Below are 25,021 nucleotides of genomic sequence, written 5' to 3'. Positions count from 1 at the left end.
ATATGCTGACATGTTAACAGTTAAACCAATTAACTGTAAAATGTTCCTCCAGCTGTTCCTTTTTAGCAGCACTTACTTTTCCAGTCTTTTATTGCTCCTGTCCCAATGTTTTTCAGACGACTTGCTATTATTGATATTTTTCATGAAGCAGTAAAATGACTCAGTTTAACCATTTGACATGTTTTCTATGTTCCACTGTGAATAAAATCTGTGTTTGTGAGATTTGCAAATCATTCCATTCTGTTGTTATTTACATCTTGCGCAGTGTCCCAACATTTCTGGGACTGAGGTTCTATCGAGCACTTGAACAGGCTTGAAAATGTAAAACAACTGATAAAGTTTGTACAGCTAACTTTATAATTGAGTACTACTTCAAGTTTCCACCGCTGTTTTGGATTTATTCGACACTCGCGTCTGTCTGGAAACCTCATCTGTCATGCACGGTAGCAGATGCGAGAGTCGAAATCGGAAAAACGCACAGATTTATGAGGTGGTGCAGAAATGGAGGCTTTTTCCAAATATGTTGTAAAACATCCAGTGTCTCTGTGAGACCGGAGAGAACGACAACAATAGTCGAAAAATGTTGACGTCCTCTGCCCTTTGAGATTGACTGTCACGCTGTGCTCGACTACCCTATGCAACGTTCACACTTATCAAATGTACTGGATTTTGGGCTCAACAACAGCATCTAGCCACACTTACGTTTCTCCTGATAAATAAATGTGAATAAATAGCACTGGTTGCGACACACAGTGGCAGGGACTCTGTGCTGCCTTCTGCTTCCTCTCACCACCACCTGCCTGCCCTCAATTACAGCCATCTGTTGACATAGTACAAGCATGAATCAACAATCTCTGTGACACAGCTCGAACCAATCCTCATCCAAGCCCCATCTGCATTTAAGATATCTTGCTCCAGCTAACAGTGATGTGTTGTGTGAGTGACTGCAGTAAGATAAGAGGCCCAGTGAAACAACTGCATATATTTTTCATATATAAGAAATAGCGAGAAATTCCATTTCATACAAACATTTTTAACGCCAGCACTGTCTTGCCCTACTTTCCTCCCTGCAATATGCAGCACATGTAGGGTATACGCAAATAAAAACACAATGCTGCTCTCCACTCCCCGTGGGGCTCTAACTGAAAGGCCTTGTTCACTTAATGAGATTGCAACACTGATTCTTAAAACCTGACAGGAGGTCAGGTTCTCATTGAGCCTGTCCAACACTGTAAGCACTTCTCTCAATTTCCTTTAAAGACTGGCTGTCGAAGCTGCACTGAGTCCTCAGTGCCTGGGGTCTTGCTGTTGTATACATTTTCTACACTTGAACAACTGTATTTTGTGGCCTCTATATTTGTGACTAACTCAAGCATGCATCGACATGTTGTGCTTGTGCTGATGTGGCACTGGTGTTTGGCAAGATCTTAGTGAAGATGTTATATTAAATACTTCAGACAATCTCACAAACGCAAAATGAGGTAAATAGTGTTTAGTACAGTTGCCCAAGTACATATTGGCAACTGATACATCTGCCCTGTACAAACTATACTGTACTAATACTAGTCGACAGCCCCCTTAAATTTACACTCACAGGCTGATTTATTAGGTACACTTTGTTAGTACTGGATTGGACCAGTAAGGAAAGCCTTAATGCTTCGTGGCATAGATTCAACAAGGTTGCTGCAGATTTGTTGGTTGCGCAGCCACAAATTACATCCCAAAGGTCCTTTATTGGACTGAGATTTGGTGACTGTGAAGGCCATCCGTTTACAATGCCATGTTAAAGTGACTAGTTTAAGAAAAACTAAGCTTTGTGACATGGAATATTACCCTGCTGGAAACAACCATCAGAAGATGGGTACACTGTGGTCATAAAGTAAATCATGACCTTATTGTGTCTACATGCCTAAATGCATCGAGTTGTTTCCATGTCATTAGCTAATTAGATATTTGCATTTACAGGTGTTCCCAATAAAGTGGTTGTGAGGGTATTTTGAAAGTTTAGCTGCTGGTAACCAAGCTAACATTCAGCTGCCTCTCCAGAGCATCTCTCGTTCCACCATTGAAAGCATCATGGATGGGACTCTAACTAAGCAGGTATGGACTGCTGCTTGTGATAATAGATCTGCTTCAAGCTGCAACACGGGTGGAGAACAGCTTCATAAGCAGGACAAATAGCTGCAGTCCAGAACCATGAAGCCGGACTCCATGAACACAAGTAAAGGTTTTTTGAGAAGCAGCCACAGTGAGTATTTTTACCATTAATTATGGCTGAGAAAAAATTCACAGAAAAACACTTTAAACTCCAAAACTTGTGAACTATCATCTGAAACATGCTGCGATTTCTTTGCTAAAGATAACCTCAAGAATTAATTTTCTACAGTTTCAATCATTTTTAAGCCTGCACTGGTTAAAGGTAACATTGTCTCTTCACGTTTTCTCTGTGCATTACAATTAATGTGATTAGTTTGTTCTTCCAAAAGCGCAGACTCATCAGTACTAGTGACCTTACCTAATGCTGCCTTACCAAAAAAGATGAAGATGTGTAAAGCTTGCAACTGAACTCAACAGGTGGGATCACTGATGGACGTGTCTGAAATGAATTTCTTTGAAAGGGCAGCAGGCCTAAAAGTTATAAGATAGTATTAGGGACTGAGTGGAGCTCTCTGTCACCCAAAAAGCAGTCCCAGATCTGATTAAGACAACGTTATGCCTGAAACGCAGCAGCCAATGCAAAAACACAAAAGTGTTTATTGCTGTTCCGACCTTCAGGCCCAGAGGATTGGCTCACGGAAAGAATGTCTAGACTACTATATTTAATCACACTGCTACCATAATTTGGACTCGGATAAGGCACCAAAACCCTGTTTTTTTAATTCTTTGGAGTCAATCAACTGGTGATTGAAATCAGCCAGATTCCACTTGATCCACTGTGAGGTCAGACTTTTACCACAAAACAGAATAAACTAACAATTAAGTCACCCAAGAAAACTGCAGTTAGTTAGGGCTGCTCGATTATGGCAAAAATGATAATCACGATTATTTTCACTGAAATTGAGATCGCGATTATTTGACGATATTTATTTAACCCTTTAAGACCTACTATAGAACCAAGTCTGCCAGAGCTTATATTATTTTTTTACATGTTGTAGTGCCATTTGTGGGAGCATTTCAAGTTGCTAAATAACTGTTATAGCCCATATTTTAATAATAATGTATGCATTAAGTCCATAGTAACTACATTAATTGCAAAAAAGTGCAATAAATTACAAAAAAATTGAAAATCGTTTTTGTTTTGTTTTTTTACATATATTTCTACTTGGAGAAATTTAAGAGGTTTATCCCTCAAAACTTTAAATACAAAAAAGTTGCAAAAAATAGTTTACAACAACAGGAAATTTATTTTGAGTGTCTTCATAGTTTTATTTTGGAGATACACCAATTTTTATATACTGCAGGAAAAACAAAAAAAACAATCCTATGATGCAAATTTGCAAAGAAAACAGCATGTGCATCAAAATAAACTATTTCCAGCAGTGCAAGCATCCCAGAAACTATTCAGAAAAGTCAAACATGACCAGTAGAGGTTTTTAAGGCCTACAAGTAAAAAACTACATTTCCGCGAAAATGACGTCACTTCCGGTTTCGGCCAGGAAATGGCGGACATGCGACAGTTCGCGCTGACGTTTGTTTCACTGTGGGAAGTGTTACGAACAGCTGATCGGATCGGCAAAGCGTGTTTCTGGAATATTATATTTTTGTTCCTGCAAGCGCTTTTTATGCAATTTTTGCAAAGCTTTATGTGGAAGGAAACCGTGACCGAGGACAAGCTGATGGCATAAGATGTAAGTACAACTCCTCCGGTTTCATATGCAAAACAAATTATTGCGCTAGCTTACGCGGTTCAGGTTCTACAGGGATTTAAAAATAGTTACACAAAACGGAGCGTGCTGCTCTGACCGGCTTTAAAGGGTTAACAATAACTTTAAAAAATAATATAAAATAGTGTGCAACACCACTGAAGTTTTTTTTTTTTTTTTACCTCTCTTTTCAACCAACAGCAGTCACTCTCCAAATAACTTCTGCTTAGCTTTCCGAGCTTCCCTCGGGTCCTCTTAATCAGCGGTCTCCAACCTTTTTTGCGCCACGGACCGGTTTATGCCCGACAATATTTTCACGGACCGGCCTTTAAGGTGTCGCGGATAAATGAGGGAGGGGCTAATAATCGGCTCAGTCATTTTTAATGATCGTTGAAAGCCCAGATCGTAATCGTGATTAAAATTCGATTAATTGAGCAGCCCTACAGTTAGTACACCTTTAGTTTCCACAAATACAGAGAGGGGACAGGGAAGTCCCAAGGCAACCTCTCCTTCACCTTTCAGAGTTTTGCACACAGGCGTGTACATGCGTACTTAAACATTTCTCCCTGCTGTATTATGCGTAACATCCTTCAAGAACCCCCAGAGACACAGCTTGAATCCTTTGTAGTGCTCATTAGGAGAGTGTCAAGTCCAGCATGTTTCTCTAATCTAATCAGCTCTATATCTGGCTCCCCCACCCCCACCACCTCCCTTTGCTGCCCCCACCCCCTCCTACTCTTTATCCTCTTCATTTGTCAGCTTTGAAAGTAAGTGAGAGAAAGACACGGGAAAGTGAAATTAAGTGAGGGAGAGGCGGCAATGGCAGACAGAAAATTAGGTGAGATTGAAGGAAGTCCTTGAGAAGAGAAAGCATCTCTTGGGGGTTTAGTTGGGATTGTGGAGGAGAGGAGACAGGGAATTAGAATCAAGGAACGTGCTATCAGTAAAGGTCTGGATGACATGATGAAGTTAGATGAGACACTTTCTACAACTTTTCGTTTTGGGGAATGGGTCGCTCCTTGTGGACCACTGCGATGAGACGCAAACAAATCCATCAGTCTGCCCAAGTCTTTGATAAGGAAGATCATTTGTTATACCAAGACATCACCACTTAGCCCGCAGTTTTCCTACAGTATAAATTTAAACCTGAAACTGACACTTACACCCACACACATACATTTCTTCCCTAACAATTACAAGACAGGACCTTTACACCCTCAACACACAGTTAATTCACATAGATGCTTCACACAGATTCATCAGAGGCAAGAATTAATCAGCATGTTTGCGTAAGTGTCAGACTTGCAAATGAAGGTTGTCAAAATAGGGTATGAGGCATGTTACCGCAGCGGTTTACTAAAGAGAGCAGACAGATAATAGAGGAAAGAGACCGAAAAGAAAAAGACACTGTGAGGAGCAACGGCGAAGAGAGATGAAATCTGTAGGAGCAGAAATACAGTTGCCAATTTCCTGTCGCCGACAGGCAGCGGTGTTGACAATGCCGGTTGACAGCCAGCTTCCCCTGGCCGCCACACATTCATTCTGTATTGTAAATAAACAGTTTAAGGGGAAATGTCAGCCGAGAGACGGAAGGAGCAGCTTCGGTTATAATACCTATTTCCCTCCTTCCTACCAATGCGGCGGCCCAGTTGCCAGCCGAGTGACAGACGTGGCGAGTAATGAGGATGGCACGCACAACCTGCTCTGCTGGTGCTGACAGTAACAGCAGCTGACGCCGCGGTGTTTAAAGGTCCCTGAGGTCTTTAGGTTTAAACCTGATGCTTACACTATTTACTGTACGACGACATGCGAAGTAGATCGCGCTTTGACCTCCAAATGCGACTGATCATAAGGGGAGATGGCAGGAACATGGAGACGAGTGTGTGTGTGTCGGGGGGGGGGGTAAACTGATGTGGACATGTTTTTGGTTTAAATGGTGCAGTCATGGGGATAATAAGGAGACTTGGATGCCTACAGCCAGACTCAGCTAGATGATAGTGGGAGACAGCTCCGGGAGGGTTCATGACTGTGGCTGTGCAGCTAAAATTGGTGGTCATTACGACCCAGAAAAAGAAAAAAAAAAAAAAAGACAGGGGGGGGGGGGGGGGGGAAAGAGTACCTCTGTGACTAAGCCAAACCACATCTCTGCTGAATATGAATAGTTTGCTTCGAGTCAAATTTTAGAAAATGGGGAGCAGAAGGACATTTTACTAATGGCATACTGCTCCACATATAAATATTTTTATTGGCTTTAATATCTTACATGGTCTCCAGGATTAGGCAGAATAAAACTTTCATCACGATCCAATCAAACATGTCACCAGAGCCCAGAGAGAGAAAGAGCAAGAACATGCAGAGATGGAGGGAGACAGGTTTGCTTGCTGATTTCCCTTCCTGGGGCCCGTTCTTCGTACCTCGCTAAGTAAGTTAGCCGGATTTGACTGTTGACGATTTCGCGTGATCCTGGATCGTTCGGTTCTTCGAAGCCCATCCGGGACTTGCTGTCATAGCAACAGAGCCGTAAGCGTAAACCTGCTCGGGAGCAGGTTTACTTTATGTAAACAGGATTAGATCGCGGCCACTCAGGTATTTCCGCTTCATGTATACGAAAGCAACAGCGATATTTTACCACTGTTGTACCATAAATAAATAACATCAATGTAACTAAAGATAATGCAGCACTTGATCCTTTTATTGATGTCACACAGATACATACAGGTCATTTCCTAAAAAAGGGAAATGTACTATTAACATTCTATTACATGTATGTGATTATTACAGATGTAATTCAGATTTCAGAGTAGTAATTGTAAATTACTTCGTGTAATCAAGATGAGAGACCACGGCTATAAAAGCGAAGGTGGATTTGGGAAGCCTGTTGCAGCCATGTCCTGTCCGTATACGCGAGCAACCCATTGCGGAAGGTGCAAGATTGATAAGGAGAGTCCTCAGAATTCAGCGTATATTGCGGGACAGACAGGATCCTTTAGCTCAGCGCGACAGTGTGCTCATAGAGAGATATCGATTTTCCCGTGAGGGTATTATTCACTTAACCAACTTGTTGACGAGGGGGTGCAGGACCACCACCTGTCTTTTTTTGCGCTGCCCCTTTTCTTGGTTGCTGTTATAAACAAACAAACAGATTATTCCAGGGTCTCTGTCCAAGAGACGAAAAGCAATATAAGTGATAAATATTACCATTCTGTAGAATATTCTTATATTTCACTTTTACTTGTTCCCATGTTCTAGTGGGTCCTGTTGTGGCTCTAATGTGAAAGGGGATATAATATAACATAATGTAATATAATATAATGTAATATAATATTGGATAATATAGTGTGATATGATAAATCTACCCTACCACCTACTGGTGTTGGCCAGAGGGGCCGATGGCGCGATATGGCAGCCTGGCTTCTGTCAGTCTGCCCCAGGGCAGCTGTGACAGCTACCAGTGTGTGAATGTGAGAGTGACTGAATAGTGGCATTGTAAAACGCTTTGGGTGCCTTGAAGAGCGCTATATAGATCCACTCCATTATTATTGTTATTATTAAATTACTTACGAGTTTAATTTGTCAGCAACTTTCTGCCAGCCCTCTCTCCTTGCTTTTGCAGCCTTTGCAGTGTTCCCTTGCGTTTTAATTAGACTCTGAAACTCCTAAAATCCCTCACTCAAGAGTTCTTGCTCTGCTGCCGAAGAATACCGAGCGCGCTCCTTCGACATTTTCGCCGACCAATCAAAGGGTTGCCGATCAATGTTTCTACTATCGATGCGTAGCCCCTGTTGGACCACCCAGTGATCTCACATTACTTCATCCAGCTATACTAATCGTCAACAACAGGTGTGTTCGGGGAACCGGAATAGCGAGCTCAGAGTACGAAGTACGAAGCGACGTACGAAGAACGGGCCCCTGGAGGCCAGCCAGGCAGGTAGGCGCCACACTTTAGACCCCTAATTTTCATGCAAAGGTAGTCTGCATTGCTTAACGGCTTGCGGCGCTTTTTTGCATCAAGCATTAAACCTGCAGTGGGCTCTGTCAGCCCGTTCCTCATAACCTGTTGTAAAGTCAGACTGCACACTCAGAAAATCAAGAACACAGAGCCATCGTCTTCAGCTAAAGTGTAAATTTGATGTCTTTACCTTAAGAGTATAATAATTTGTTTTCTATTTAAAGGTTATGTGGTGTAAATCATCCTACGTTCTACTGAAACAGACAAGCAGAGGGGAGGACTGGACGCAGGACAAGTCAAACCTGGTGTCTCGGTATCAGACAAGGTGGGCAACACAGTGATTGTGGCGTTTCCACATTCAGGCATTTCTAATGTAACCAGCTTTTTTCAAATTCAGTTGCGATTCAGAAAGCATCAGGTGACAGGATTGGGGGGAACCAGCTGCCACTGTGGCAAACACACACACACTCACAGGTTTGCTGTGCTGCTTACAAGATAGCTACAATCTTTACCTCAGAGAATAGGACAGAGACAGAATCAAGTGCAGCCCATTCACATATACTGTTTATAGCCTAACAAACCTTCATTTGCAGCTAGCAGACTTCTACTGAATAATTCAACTAAAAAAATAAAAATAAAAAAAAAGTGAAAGAAAAATCTTCTCTTCCTGCAAATAGCTTGAAGGCACCCAGGTGTTTTTTATAGATAAATACTGCATGCTGTCACAGGGGGGTCTGATGTGTTCAAACTAGACTTCATGGGCAGAACTAACTTTCTTTCTTTTCTTTTGCCTTCAAGCTGCAAGAGTCGTAGCACCGCAACACAGCGGCATCTTTCTCGCACGGATTCCTTTAAATTGGGCGAGAATTTAAAGCCTGTCTGGTCTGATCGATAGCCGAAATCCTAATCAGCATCAGCATCGTGAGAACAGACAGAAACCTTCTGCTTTTCATAGATAAATATCAGCTACTGTCAAATGGGAATACGTTGTTTACAGACTCTGGCTGGGAAACAGAAGAAAGCTAATGCTCAAACCTACCTCAGTGAAAACTATTCTGAGGCTGAACAGTCCCAAAGCTGATGTTCTTCGTGGAATAAATGAATTAGAGCAGGGTTATCTCAATATATATATGCGTTTACATTCAACATTTGCATAAATATCACAAAACTCTGTTTCTCTTGAAAACATCTAGAGCAGTGGACACAGATGTAAGGTGCTGCATGGGGTGGGTTTAAAACTCAAGACAAACTATGATATACATGTTCACTCACACATAACTAATAACCACACATGGGAAATGAGTCTGAATTTGAAAAAAACATGTCTGTTATATGCGTGGCAGTTGCCACTTTAATATTAGCAGAGACGCATACATGTGCTGATTTTTCAGGTCAGGTGAGCCCTGCACTCTTTGTGACCATGATTAACAGAAAAAGCATAACTGTTTTACCATTGTGACTGATGTATTTCATACTGGGTTAAAGGGACTTATCGGGGATGTCGAGGCTTCCCTCATATCATAAGTTAAAACCCACAGTGGGAGAAGTGTAAGTAGAGTCAGATCTGCCTGTTTCGTACAGTAACACCAGTCAAACATCAGACCGAAACGATATGTTCACAGTTTAGATCACAATGCAGCAGCTGTTTTAAACTGAGTAACATTTCAGCTTATAAAGGCAAATATAAGCACACAGTTTACATTATACAGAACTGTGAAAAAAAACCTTGAACTATCCCTCATTTCTTCACACTTTCTTCTGAGAGCCTGAGTTGCAATTTTTTTTAAAGTGGTCCTGAGCAATTGTTCTCCAGGCTTTCTGAAGGTCTTTCAGACCTTTTCCTTTGGACATTTGCTGCTTTTTCACTCATTTTCATTCCAATGAAATGATTGGTGAACCAATGCTGTAGGGCTGCTCAATTAATCGAATTTTAATCGAAATTACGATCTGGGCTTTCAACGATCATTAAAAAGGACTGAGCCGATTATTAGCACCTCCCTCGTGCTTTACTCTCGCGCTGCTCCGTGTGGCAAATCGAGCGCACCTCTCTGCGTTTCGAACAGGCATCACAACAATTAAGAGGAGCTAACAGAGGGAAGCTCGGAAAGCTAAGCAGAAGTTATTTGGAGAGGAGAGTGACTGCCGTTGGTTGAAAAGAGAGGTAAAAAAAACCCTTCAGTGGTGTGGAAACATTATGGGTTCGTGGAGTCAGACGTGGATCAAGTAGACATAGTGTGTAAACTTTGCTACGGTGTCGTAGCTGCACCACAGAGCAACACTGCAAAGTTCACTAAACATAGATATTTACATTTTTCATTTATTTTTTATATTGCAAACATTTGCACTGTTATCAGTATTTGCACACTATTTTATACTATTTTTTGACAATCTTTAAAGCCATTATTCAATACATTGTTATTGTTAAATAAATATCGTCAAATAATCGAGATCTCAATTTCAGTGAAAATAATCATGATTATCATTTTTGCCATAATCGAGCAGCCCTACAATGCTGTGTCCTCACATAACTGTGCAGAATCCTTATTTCTGACAGCCTTTCACAAAACATATTTCTTTGTCTCCCAAAGAATCCCAAAGTAGCTGAAAACATTGAATATGGAGCCTCTCAGCATGTTGTGCACGTCCCTAAAAAACTCAGAAAACTGAAAAAGTGAAAAAGAAAAGGAAAAAGTGATACAACAGTGGGTGTCTACAACCATCTGTAAAACACAGTGGAGGCTCTGTCATGGTTTGGGGTTACGTTTCAGACAGTGGTGTTGAGAATCTTGTCAAAACAGAAAAGCACAGTGCACCATGAAATAGAATTAGCCAGCAGGGGGCGACTCTTGTGGGTACAATAAGAAAGTCTATGGGAAGACTTTCAAGAGCCCTTTTTTTATTACCTCAATAAGCACTTTATTGCAGAGTCGATCGTCTCAAACACTACTTTCAAACCCTACTAAATACAAAATGAGGTTCATTTTGTGGCTTATGGTTCCCAATAGTCAAAAAGGACAATAAAGCAGGGTATTAGTATTCAGTGTCCCTCAGTTGCCTAGTCGGATCCACCCCTTGTTCTTCACATCTGCTTCAAAGATGCCAAAATGGCAGACGTCTCACATCAACTTAGACCAAAACAGTCTAGATGGATCACTTACATCTTAACGAAGTCATTTAGTTTGTATTCTTTCCTCAACAAATACGTACAGAGAAAATTACCAAATGAAGTATGAAGCAAGCTGTATTGTTGAAATGCTGTTCAGTGCATGAAATCACAGCGTGTGGTTCTCAATAACATGCTGTTATCTGTAACCTGGGAAAGACATTTTGAACACTTTGAAATACGTGCAGCCTTTGAACAGGCTGGAGTGACATCCCAGATGCGATGGGATAGCACTCCCAGGACCGATACTGTATAATCTGGTCAGACCATAAGAGGCTAAGCGGAGCTAAATCTCATGCAGTTCGGCATCTGTGAGTTCACATTATGTCCCCAAACATTCGCAGATAATTGGCAGTCAGACTGGTTGATGCTGCTATCTTGTTTTTCCTGTCCATATGGCTGTACATCCACTGGGAACCTCTCATCGCTGCTGTGGCTTCCTTTTTTCCCCTCTTTTGGCTGTTGTGCTTTCGCTCAGTTAAGTTAAAAGTAATTTAGTGTTTAGCGAAAGGCGATGCACTTCAGAGTTTCATTACGAAGGAACAGCAGGAAGGACGCTCTGTGCTTTCCCTAAACACCTGTTGAAAAATCTCTGAATCCTTGAAAAATGACAAAGACTGCCCGGTAAAACTTTACCGTGTGAAAAACTGTCAAGCCTACCTCTTCATTTTTATAAAATATTACACCACTAACACAATCATTTAGTAACCTTGCAACATTTTTAAAGAACTGTAAATGTTTCTTTGTTGTGCTCTAACCCCTACCTGGCATGGCGTGGACCAAGTCGCCGCACAGCACCATGAATCTCGGCCTGGGTCTGAGTTGGTTAATGGCCTCCACGGCCTGCTTAGTGAGCTCCACTTCCTCAGCCCATTCTTCCCCCCCGCCGTCACAGTCGCCGTCCCTCCAGGCCTTCATAAGCCCAAGCTGGGGGTCTGCAGCTTGGATGAAGAAAAATGGTCCAGTCCATTTGTGCTCTGCGTCTAAAACGAAAACAGAATAAAGCTTCTTTTAGCTAAAAGACAATGCAGGTTAGACAGCTTTTAGGAGTGCCACTCTTTTGTCTTCCACTCAGGACACACTGCACAGCATGCCAAAACATGTAAGTTTGATGCTAACAACTCATGGGAATCAACTGCAAAAATACTATTTCATGCCTCTTAAACTGTTACCTCATGTATTATTTGCTGACTCAACTAAGAAATACAGAGCAAATTATGTGCTTTTGTGTTATGTCTGTTTTAAAAAAAAAAAAATCTACTAACAGATCTTTGCGAAGTTGTCTGATTCATCCTTTGAGAATAGATGCTTTTTTTTAAATAACTGAGGATTCACAGAACAAATAAACAGAAAAACATTCCTGTGAAATTGGTCGAGACCAAGAACTGGACTGAAAATGAGTGAAAAAGCTGCCAACATCCAAAGAAAAACTTTGAAAGACCTTCATAAAGTCTGAAGAACTACTGCTCAATGACAACTTAAAAAAGAAATACAGGTAAGTCTGGCTCCTTGGAAGTAAATAAGTGAGGGGTGGTTTGAGATGCTTGCACAGCACTGTACACACAAAAAAAAAAAAAACACCCAGCACGCCCCTGCGGGCGGTTTATCCTTCAAGCTCGGGTCCTCTACCAGAGGCCTGGGAGCTTGAGGGTCCTGCGCAGTATCTTAGCTGTTCCCAGGACTGCGCTCTTCTGGACAGAGATCTCCGATGTTATTCCCGGGATCTGCTGGAGCCACTCGCCTAGCTTGGGAGTCACCGCACCTAGTGCTCCGATTACCACGGGGACCACCGTTACCTTCACCCTCCACATCCTCTCGAGCTCTTCTCTGAGCCCTTGGTATTTCTCCAGCTTCTCGTGTTCCTTCTTCCTGATATTGCTGTCATTCGGAACCGCTACATCGATCACTACGGCCGTCTTCTTCTGTTTGTCTACCACCACTATGTCCGGTTGGTTAGCCACCACCATTTTGTCCGTCTGTATCTGGAAGTCCCACAGGATCTTAGCTCGGTCATTCTCCACCACCCTTGGGGGCATCTCCCATTTTGACCTCGGGACTTCCAGGTTATACTCGGCACAGATGTTCCTGTACACTATGCCGGCCACTTGGTTATGGCGTTCCATGTATGCCTTGCCTGCTAGCATCTTGCACCCTGCTGTTATGTGCTGGATTGTCTCTGGGGCATCTTTACACAGCCTGCACCTGGGGTCTTGCCTGGTGTGATAGACCCCAGCCTCTATGGATCTTGTGCTCAGAGCTTGTTCTTGTGCTGCCATGATTAGTGCCTCTGTGCTGTCTTTCAGTCCAGCTTTGTCCAGCCACTGGTAGGATTTCTGGATATCAGCCACCTCCTCTATCTGCCGGTGGTATATACCGTGCAGGGGCCTGTCCTTCCATGATGGTTCCTCGTCTCCCTCCTCTTTCTTGGGTTTCTGCTGCCTGAGGTATTCACTGAGCACTCGGTCAGTTGGGGCCATCTTCCCAATGTATTCTTGGATGTTCCTTGTCTCATCCTGGACTGTGGTGCTGACACTCACCAGTCCCCGGCCCCCTTCCTTCCGCTTAGCGTACAGCCTCAGGGTGCTGGACTTGGGGTGAAACCCTCCATGCATGGTAAGGAGCTTTCTTGTCTTTATGTCAGTGGCTTCTATCTCCTCCTTTGGCCAGCCTATTACCCCAGCAGGGTACCTGATCACGGGCAGGGCGTACGTGTTGATGGCCCGGATCTTGTTCTTACCATTCAGCTGACTCCTCAGGACTTGCCTGACCCTCTGCAGGTACTTGGTGGTTGCAGCTTTTCTAGCGGCCTCTTCATGGTTCCCATTTGCCTGCGGGATCCCCAAGTACTTGTAACTGTCCTCTATGTCTGCAATGTTGCCTTCTGGTAGTTCAATCCCCTCAGTTCTGACTACCTTCCCTCTCTTTGTTACCATCCGACTACACTTCTCCAGTCCGAACGACATTCCAATGTCATTGCTGTATAGCCTGGTAGTGTGGATCAGTGAATCGATGTCTCGTTCACTCTTGGCATACAGCTTGATGTCATCCATGTACAGGAGGTGGCTGACAACTGCTCCGTTCCGTAGTCGGTATCCGTAGCCAGTCTTGTTAATGATCTCACTGAGGGGGTTCAGGCCTATGCAGAACAGCAGTGGGGACAGAGCATCTCCTTGGTAGATCCCGCACTTGATGGTGACTTGTGCTATGGGCTTGGAGTTGGCCTCTAGTGTTGTACGCCACATCCCCATTGAGTTCCTGATGAAGGCTCTTAGGGTCCCATTGATCTTGTACAATTCTAGGCATTCCAGTATCCAGCTGTGGGGCATTGAGTCATAGGCCTTCTTGTAATCAATCCAGGCAGTGCACAGGTTGGTCAGTCTGGTCTTGCAGTCTCGGCTGATTGTTCTGTCTACCAGTAGCTGGTGTTTTGCGCCTCTGGTATTCTTGCCAATTCCTTTCTGTGTCCCGCTCATGTATTGACCCATGTGCCTGTTCATCTTAGCCGATATGATGCCTGACAGGAGCTTCCATGTAGTACTGAGGCAGGTTATTGGTCGGTAGTTGGAGGGGACTGGTCCCTTCTTGGGGTCCTTGGGGATCAGGACCGTCCGGCCTTCAGTTAGCCATTCCGGGTGTCTCTCGTTAACTAGCAGCTGGTTCATTTGTGCTGCCAGACGCTCGTGGAGTGCAGTTAGCTTCTTCAGCCAGTAGGCGTGAACCATGTCGGGCCCTGGTGCTGTCCAACTCTTCATACTGGAGACCCTTTCTTGGATATCTGCCACTGTGATGGTTACTGGACCCTGTTCAGGGAGGTCGCTGTGGTCTGCCCTCAGATCCTCTAGCCACTGAGCATTGCCGTTATGGGTTGCATCCTTCTCCCATATGCTCTTCCAGTATTGCTCCGTCTCCAGCCTTGGTGGTGCTGTTCTCTTATTGTTCCCTTGCCACTGAGAGTACACCTTTGCTGGTTCTGTGGAGAACAGCTGGTTTATTCTCCTGCCTTCTATCTCTCTGGTGTACCTCCTCAAGCGGCTGGCCAAGGCTGTGAGTCTTTGCTTGGCAGTTTCCAAGGCCTCAGGTATGGACAGCTTGCTGTATTTCTTAGGCACCTTATTCGTCGCACCTTTCTGCAACTCTGTTAGTTGGCTAACCTCCCTCCGTGCTACTTTGATCTTGCCCTCTAGCCTCCTTCTCCATGGAGGGTACTGCCCCTTGTGGCTGTTCAACTTGTAGCCAAGCATCTCACTGATCACTGCTGCCGTATTGTAGATCAGCTTGTTAGTGTCGGTAATCGTGGTTGTAGGTATTGCCCGTAGTGCTGCATTAACATCATCTAGCAGACCTTCTGAGGGTACTTCACGTAATCTTGGTAACCGGCTACGGGGGATCCAGGTTTCAAGCTTGGCCATGATCCTATTTTTCAGGTCAGTTCCTCTCGCACTCAACGATCCTTCTCCTATCGCACTTGGGGCTATGTACCCAATCTCGGGTGGGGGTGATGATATCTCCCCCCTGACCCCGGCGGAAGGGGCTACATGAATAGGATGAGGGACCTATGGACACATACACACATATATATATATATATATATATATATATATATATATATATATATATATATATATATATATATATATATATATATATTAGGGGTGCAACGATACACAAAATTCACGGTTCGGTTCGATACTTTGGTGTCACGGTTCGATATTTTTTCGATACAAAAAAAAATGTTCATGCCTTTTTAATTTGTCATTTATTAAAATTATAAATATATATTTTAACACAAAAGTACAGTTTTTAAATTTAGCCCTAACCCTTGTGCGTGTTGTTTTTTAGCTCGTCATATTGCAGCCACAGAAATTCTTTTGTCCATGAAACCATAAAGCTGCACTTTCTTTTTGCCTTATAGTCTGATTTGTCATAACTTCTCCGTTTTGTGGTAAGCTTTTCTTTGGCTGTCACTTCTTCACCCTGACCTGTCTTATTTGGCTCAGCAGAACTAAAATATATATCTGTCTGTGAAGGTTCTCAATCATCCAGGTCATCATAGTGAAATATATATCCTGCCGCACTCACATAAGCTCAGCGATTCTCTGCGCGATCAACCTCTCACATGTTTAAGCTGCGGGAGATTTCACTTGTCATGTTTGCATAGTAAGCTAACAATTAATAAGACGATGTCAGAGGAATTGGTGCACAAATTATCATCACTCACAGATCAGTGCTGTCGCTCTCTATACACAGTTCGCGCGATTGCAAAGTGAAAGCAAAAAAACAAGCGCAAATTCAAACACGATTTCAATATGTCACATATTGACAGTGGCTCACCCAATGACATAATTACCCAGCTACATTTCTGAAAGAATGCAAAAGCATTGACATATATTTTTCCTTCCTACAATAGCCCGACAGGCAGGGGAGAGATAGCCCCGGGACGTCGGGCTAGCGATATTGCGAGCCCTGTATCTGATTGAGGAATCACTCATCTTTGGAAAAGAGAGTTTATTACAGAGAAATGTCTCTTTCCAAAATAAAAGCTATACTATCCGTTTCTTCTGGGTTATATTCTCAGCAGCATAAGGAGAATCATGTGCTAACAGCTGTCTAAATGACTCGGCTAAAGTTAGTAGCATGCTTGTTGTTTTTGTCTTTGCACTAGGATGATGTCGGCGTAAACGTGCAGTCATATTCGTTGTGTTCCCACTAGTGCTTTCAGGTTAATCTCGTTGAAATGACCTAGGCGGAGTAGTCGAACGCAGATTCACTGAGCGCTCAACACAGACAGCATCGTCAGAAGGAAAGTTGATAAAATAAATTACAAATTTTGTATTGTTCTTTTTTTTCCTCCCCTTTGGTTTTCTTTCTTTCTCTCCCCCTCTTTCTTTCATTCTTTCCCCCTGTCCTATCCCACAGTCATGTCTGTCCCGTTTGCAACTGAAAATAAAATAAATTCATAATTATAATAAAGGTCAATCAAATGGACCAATATGATGATCCACTTAAAATAAATCCTCTTGGCATCTTTCTTGGCCTCAAGACAACAATTCTGATGGCTATAGATCCAAACGGGACACAAAAAAAAAAAAAAAATTGAAAAAAAAAAAAATTGAAAAAAATTGTATTGTTCGATACATATGCGTACCGAACCGAAAGCACTGTATCGAACGGTTCAATATCGATACGAATATCGTTGCACCCCTAATATCTATATATATATATATATATATATATATATATATATATATATATATATATCTATATAGATATATATATATATATAGATATATATATATATATCTATATCTATATCTATATATATCTATATATATATATATAAATTGTTGATAAGCTGAGCTCTCTGGTGAATCCCCCTCCAAAAAAGAAAAAAAAGAATCAGTTAGTGCAGCAAAGCAAATGACTAATCTCAAAAAATAACAGGGTTTTCACTATAGTACTGAAGCCCAGCAGCACACCAGGCCTAAATCACTCTCCCGCTGGGGCCACAGCACTAGGGATTTTTTAAGATACAAAACCTACACTGTCAGGTTAGCTATTGTGTATTGTAAGACTACTGTTTCACATAGAAATATAATAAGAAATAGAACTAACTAAAGAATCAGAAAATTTTAATGACTGAACAGCTGCAACTGATCAGCTAAAATCCATCTATTTTGTCCGTTAACTACAGTTTACAAGGTCGGATTATTCATTGCGGCATATGAACGAGGTTATAGTTCAGATGTTAAAAACTGTGAACCCCTTGTGTTCTCTCTCCTGGGACTCACTGTGTGCCCAGAGCTCTGTTATTCAGTTTGTAACACACAGTTAGAGCACTAGTGAGTGCAAATCACTACAAAAATCAAGTGCAGTCCTTTAGATTTCTGTGTATCCTCCACTTTGTTGCTTGAGTTCCATTAACCAAATACATTTGAGGCAGTAAACAGTCTGCAATACCCCTGAAGCTTAACTGAATCTACTTTTTCTTTTTGAGTAGTCTGTATCTGCAAACAATGACCTGCACTGTCTTGAACTAAATATCCATCTATCTGAACAGCCTACACTGGTTTACCTGGAAGCTTCAGCTGTTGCATCTAGAGGCAAAATGAGAAGACAAGCTGATAAATAAAAAACAAAACAAAAGTTTACATTTTTAATTGAATCCCCCCCCCCCCACTAATTTATATATTATATATATATATATATATATATATATATATATATATATATATATATATATATATATATATATATATATATATATATATGCATGCACTAGAGCTGGGCGATATAAGATTTTTTTCATATCACGATGTTTTTTTCATTTCAGGCGATAACGATATCTATCACGATATAAGCCAAATAACTATATTTGTAAGATTTAAATGTGCCGTTGCTCACAAGTAAAATGTGAAATAATGAGCAGCTTGTTTTTATTTAAATATTTATTTCCCATAATAAGTTCAACAGGGTAGATGTACTTAAGGAACATCAGACTTTTTCAGATAAATAAAGGCAAATATTCCAAACTACACAAAAGGCAGCTGCTAAAGCGTTTAAGTTTCAAAATAGAACAAACGAAACAGACTAAATTGTCAATTCCACTTGGAAACAAAATATTAATTCTAAAAAATAAATCTTAGTTTGTTTTACAGAAGAACAGACAAAACTGACTAACTTTTGTCAATATCAAATAAACTGAGAACTAAAAGGAAATTCTCAATCTCTCCTTGTTGTATAGCTTAGCTTTTCAAACAGTTTTAACAGTTACTTTAGTCTGACAAAAACCGAATGACGAATTAGCGCTTCCAGTCAGAGACTGAGGCTACGTCCACATGTACACGGGTATTTTTGAAAACGAAGATTTTCCGTTTTCGTTTTAAAAAATAATCCCGTCCACACATAAAGGGAGAAATGAAGTGAAAACGCTGCTATGAACATGCCAAAGCAGCAGGTGGCGCTAGATTCCTAACCGTGCAGAAATGTTGGCCAATCAGAAGTCTAGAAGCCTCGGTGGGAAAAAGTAAACAAAGCTGGGACATAGAAGCAGAACCGAGTCGTATGTGTGGACGGACAGTAACTGTGTGTATATGTAAGCATTTAAACACTGCAGAGAGTAGAATTAACAGTAACAGTATTGTAGAAATTCATTTCACCGAAACAATAACGTGGCGCACAGTGTGACGTCAAAAAATGCGCACACCTTTGACGCTGCGTTTTCTCCGTTTTTCTCGTCCACACGTAAATGCAAAAACGGAGTTTTCAAAAATCTTCGTTTTCAGTGACCAAAAACGCCGTTTACGTGTGGACGAAAGGTGCAAACGCATAGAAAAATCTGCGTTTTCAAAAATACCCGGGTACGTGTGGACGTAGCGCATGCACCAGTTTATTGTATTTCCAGACTTGCTTTCGGCACAATTTACAGTGGACGCTACTCTGTTTTTTGTCAGACTTGAAATAGCCAAAATACCTTCACACTACGGAACTTCTGTTGCTCTTCCGTTCGACAATCTCTCCGGCATTGGAACCATCATCTGTTTTCTCTTCGGTAACCTTCGGTCACGCTCGGTTGATTTCTCTAGTCGGCACACTCATTTCCTCCATTACCCGGGCGGTACGGTGGCTGGCTGCTTCCCAAACAAATACACATGTGCGGCTTGGCACTTGTGCTGTACGTAACAAGTCACGTGACGCTGCGGCTGTGATTGGTTCGGCTCTGCGCTACTTAATTTGGATTGGCTGTTCTTTTTTTTTTTCTTTTTTTTTTAAGAGGACAAGAGCGGCGAGGTCTATCGCGATAGTTTAATTTTTCTATCGAGAAAAAGTTATATCGCGATACATATCGTTATCGTTCTATCGCCCAGCTCTAATATGCACTCAAATCGTTTTGCTATCTCCTGGGTATCAACTACTGGTTACATCTACAGTAAACATTGGTGTTTCTATACCAATAAACTACATGATGCTTTAAAAAAAATAAAAAATAAAAAAATGTAATGAGCAGAAACATTAAAGCTTCATGAATTAGGTGTGACCACAGCATTACTCATTTATCAGTGGAAGGCCTGCTGTGAAAACCTCATCATATTCATTCTTGGAATTGGCACAACACTTGATTAGTTAAAACCGACGTGGATCAGGATGTAGGACTGGGAATTAAACCTCGTCGGCGGGGAAGAGACGTACGTGCTCTCTCCCTGTGAGTAACCAATGCTAAATAATTAACAGCGAGATACACGTTAGAGGATGAATGGCAAAGAACAAGTGTTTTACATAATCCTGATATTACGCAACAGAAGGGCCCTACAATCTAGTCACTCTCAAATATTCATTTACAAGGCAAACAGTGCCCACCTTTCCATGAAAAGAGACAAGCAGACACTCAGTGAGGCTTGGCTGATGGTAATGACAAGGCGTGACATGAAGGACGCCCGCCAAAGTAATATGGAAACGGAGGCTCGCCATTTCCCCCGAAACAGACAGATACTAAGAGCAGGTGTAAACAACAGCTTTCTACTCCACTCGCCGAGTTTCCGGAGGACGTGGAAGCAGTACCACTGTAGTTATGCACTGCTCTGTCATCGTGGAGAGCCCGCATCTGCATTCTGCACAAATCCCCTCACTCTCACTCAGCGGGGGCTTGTAACTGTTCAGCATCCTGTGTTTAACATGCTCTCCATGTATCACTCTCCCAAATGAGTCGGCGATAATTCTGTCCTCCAGAGAAACTCGAGCGAAGATAAGAAAAGAAAGAGCAACAAAAAAGAAAAACAAAAACTGCCTTGCTCCTGGGAGGAAAACTCGTAAAATCTCAACAATGACGAACTCGGTGTAATTGACATTTATGACACATTTTGCTTTTATGATTATCATCATCATCAACTCGATTACTTTAGAATGCCTCGATCCAAACAAGCCCAGCCTTGATCTCAGCTTATACTACACAGCGAGTGCTGTTGATGAATTTTGAATTCAACCTGAGGCTGGCCATATTAATGTAACAAAATTTAGAAGCACCTAATATATCTTTTCCAGACTTTCAGCAATATATAGAACGCAATGCGAAAGTCTTAAGCAATCCCTAACGTCTTCATATTTTGCTCCCAATGAGCCAGACTTTTCTGGGTTTTTTTAAAAGTGGTCTTGAGCAACCGTTTGAGACTTTCAGCATTCAAAGTTGTGCTTTGGACAACTACAATACTACCATAGGCTGTTAGCTGGAATAGGCTGTAGGCTAAGTGGAATAACTTGAAGAGAATGGATCGAGAGAGGCACCAGCAGTTTGTTGCAAAAACCAAAAACCTATTAGCCAAAAACTTGGTATATGTTGGCATGGTGTGCAGTGTGCCCATACAAAACTTTGAGGAAACTGGAAAAAGGCCAAAAGTAGCAGACATTAAAAAAAAGACTATCTACAGCAGGGGTTTCAAACTCCAGTCCTCGAAGGCCGGTGTCCTGAAACTTTTCCATGTGTCCCTGCTGCAACACACCTGAATAAAATTAGCAAGTCATTAGCAAGACTCCATAGCACCTGACTGCATGCTGAGGTGGCAATTCAGCCATTTGATTCATGTTACAGCAGCTCATGAGTGAATGAACATGGTGCCTGATCTACAGCATGAACAGTATCCAAAAGAAACAAATCCAAGAATCCAAAAGAGCAAAAATCCAACAAAGATCTGACATGGGACCTAGCCCTTCAGTTCATCCATCTACTTCACTGAAGCCTCATCAGAAATAGTCTCTATTCAATGATGTTTGTCAAGAAGCCATTCCTAAGGAAGGGTGAGGTATGCCAAATTATACAAGAACTAGACTGAAAGTCTCTTACAACAGGTCTCGTGGAGTGATGAATCCAAGTTTGGTTCAAATCACCATCAACATGTACAGAGTTGGTAGGGAGAGACATAAAGCAGTGAGCATCATGGTTTGGGAATGCATTTCAGCCAGAGGTGTTTGTTTCTTGTCAAAACTGATGAATTATGAGTGCAGAAAAGCACCATCAGATTTCAATCCACCATGCAATACCATCTGGAAAGTGTCAGACTTCCAACAGCTTCATTTTTGAGCATGAGGATGATCTCAAACACACTGCCAAATATGGACTTTTAAGCTTGTTAGAATTGTACAAACTGTTTTCCTTATATACCATTTTCCCATGGATGTTTGCAGATGTTCCTTGCATAAAGATAAAGAAATGTGTGTGTCTCAAGACTTTTGCATAGTACCATTGCTTAAAAGCTGGGGGAAGGGAGCTAAGGCTTGTTTCAGACAGAGAGCAGTGAGGGGCTGCCACTGTTTGATAAATAAGCATCATTTCGAACTGTGACTCATGCAAACAGTTCACAAATAAAAATATGGAAATGAGCATAAAAGTCCTCCTTAAGTTTGGTGGAAAAAGCCTAATTTTATCTTAGCGGGCTGTGACAGTCTGTCAGCATTTTTACTTCTTGAGAGGATAAAGACTAAAGCTGCATTTTAAAGTGTAACTTGACCCCCAGCTCTGAGCCAAACACCACCCATTGCACAGTTTTGAAAAATCCTCAAAAGTTTGCAAGAGCAGGGAGAGGAGCTGTGGATGTGTGAGGCCGGGGGTACTCAGGGGCCACAGAAAAATGGAGAGTGACATAAAACAGCACATACTTTCTAATGATTTTTCCTCTCCTGAATCTCCCCCATACTAAATCTAAAGGGGATATTTAGTGTGGTGAAGGACCACGGTGTGGAATTAAATTGTGCCATTAGATCCAGCCCCTGTAATGCCCAAAGTCAGAGCTCACTCACTCTGGCTCTCTCTTCCTCTCAGGTATCAATAGAGTGATCTAACATCTCTAAATAAATAAAACCACTAAGTAGAAGGTTAGTAAAATGTGGAAGCCCCCTATTGATGATGATTTTATATTTGCATATGCAAAATGAAAGTACTTTCACTAAATTCCACTTAAGACCAGTGTATGGAGAAGGTGTGCCAGCCAATCCGGATTAGAGTGCATTGCTAGGTTACCATGTTTAAATAAGTTTGACAGAAATGTCAATATTGACACCGGCACTGAAATGTTTCAGTTGTTGGTACTTCTACCCGCTACCTCATTTCCCAAGGGGTCACCACAGTGAATAGATCTGCATGACTTGGCACAGATTTGTTTTACACAGGATGCCCTTCCTGACAAAACCCTCCCATTTATCCTGCACCACCCTCTCAGACTGTGTTTGCAATTCCTCCTGGTGTCAGACTGGGGATCTTCTGCATGCAAGGTGAATGTGTTAACCAGTACACCGTGGAGCCACCCACTGAAATGCTTCAGGTACACTTTTATAGCTGTGAACTAACCTCCTAAAACCAAAAACTTTCACATCTTTGAACTCATTGTTTGACAGAAAAGTTTTTAATTTTGCACCAGCTTTAAATATGCTTTGATGTGAATTTTGCTTCCTGAAAATATCAACTTTGGATGGGATATTCTTGGCAAAGGAAAAAGGCAAGTTCAATATGCAAACATATGTCCCTTAAAATGCTGGTCCTGCCCCTGAGTACTGAATAACTAACAGATACAAAAGATTTAACTGACCTCATTAAAATAAATAAATAAACCTTTTTATTAGATTCAGGACACTTTATAGTGAAAATGTTTTTACTCTGTGAAGCCAGGTATGTGTCTATTTGAATGGCATATTTTAAAAGAAAAGAAACTGGCAGTGCTCTCACACCCAGAGATAAGCAGCAGCCTTCTTGCAAAGTCAAACACCAATCGCGCTGATTTCGGCCACTGCGTGGACTCCACATAACAAAACTTATGACCATTTCAGATTAAAGTGAATGGGCTGCAAATAATAAAATACTGAAGATCTCAATTTTTGTCCCCCAGTTTCCTCATACTAGCCTGCTTCCAGCAGGGGGTGCTAAATAAAGTAAAACAAACAGGAGGGGCAGCAGCTCATAAACACATAGCTGTGGGCGCTGTGATCATGTTTTCAATATTTGAATATCTTAACGGCAGGACTACTTTGCCACTTAAGAGTAAACCATCTAAATCTAATACACCCCTCAGTTTCTTCCGAGGCACAGAAAACACTTTCGACTGAAAGAAGTCTGCCTAAACCTTCCAGGACAGGGCTTGATTTAGCTATAAATGAATGACTAATTAGAGACTGCAGCCGAAGTCAAGCATGGGTTTTATTTGTAAGTTGTGCATGAATGAATACTCAGCTCTGTAGCTCTTCTGCACCAGAGTTAGAAACAAATGCAAATCGAAATAGCCGCAACCCCTGTGTTTATGGATTGCCCCGATTTGATTCTTTGCAAGAACAAGATTGCCACGCTCCCTACTTTTAATTTTGTAAACACGAGCTAGCTAGCTAGCCACTCTGTCTTCCTGTGGTTGACAGTGTCAGCTTGTTGGTTAAAAGAAAGCTACGCAAACCTAAGTGACAGCTTTCCCTCTGTCAGAATATTAACCTGTCGCCACCAACAACCTGTGTCACCGGTGCTGCCAAGTTAGCTCACAGAAGTTGGCTAGCCGGCAGAGCTAAAGAAGCTAAAGGCAGTCAGTTACCTTCAGTGAGTCCGCTGAATGTCCGGTGTTTTGCCTTGAGAAAGATATTCTCACTCTCAGCCATAACACCCGCTTGGTTAAACCGTCTCCAGAGCAAACCGGCAGGTCCGAGTGGGATGGTTATGTAGCTGTTATGCTTCTCCTCAGCTGTTCCTGCGGCTAGCTAAACCCGAGACTCTCGGCGATCGACTAAACAGCCTTTTTGTGAGTGTGTATGTGATCGTCACTGCAGCGGCCCCCAGTGTGACTACCAGTTAAGGCAAGTACAAGCGAAAAAAAGTCAGTTTAACAGGTTTTCCCGCAAACTTTTAAACCAGATACAACCTTCATGCTTACTGTTTAACTAGTTTCAACGACAAGAAAGAGAATTATGCTATCGTTTTAGCCACAACTCATCGTTTATAAATCAGAAAACAAAAGGGGGAAAAATCGATCAAGTCATCAAACATTCGCATCTTCTTCCGATAAACCTTTACAAAGCAAACATCTGCAT

General features: G+C 41.9%; 1 protein-coding gene across 1 annotated transcript in view; it reads right to left on the bottom strand.

Annotated features, from left to right (window-relative positions):
- cpped1 (calcineurin-like phosphoesterase domain containing 1) overlaps nt 1-24,767 on the bottom strand; it is a 73,532-nt gene extending 48,765 nt beyond the window's left edge. The window contains exons 1-2 of the mRNA XM_004562268.6: nt 24,529-24,767; nt 11,740-11,958 (exon numbers count right to left, since the gene is read on the bottom strand). Of these exons, the coding sequence (XP_004562325.2) occupies nt 11,740-11,958; nt 24,529-24,592 (283 nt within the window). The 5' untranslated portion in view covers nt 24,593-24,767. The remainder of the gene's footprint in view (nt 1-11,739; nt 11,959-24,528) is intronic.
- Nucleotides 24,768-25,021: the final 254 nt, after the last annotated feature.

This window comes from Maylandia zebra, linkage group LG8 (assembly GCF_041146795.1).
Source record: "Maylandia zebra isolate NMK-2024a linkage group LG8, Mzebra_GT3a, whole genome shotgun sequence".
Lineage (NCBI taxonomy): Eukaryota > Metazoa > Chordata > Actinopteri > Cichliformes > Cichlidae > Maylandia > Maylandia zebra.
This window is presented reverse-complemented; position numbering and strand designations above follow the sequence as displayed.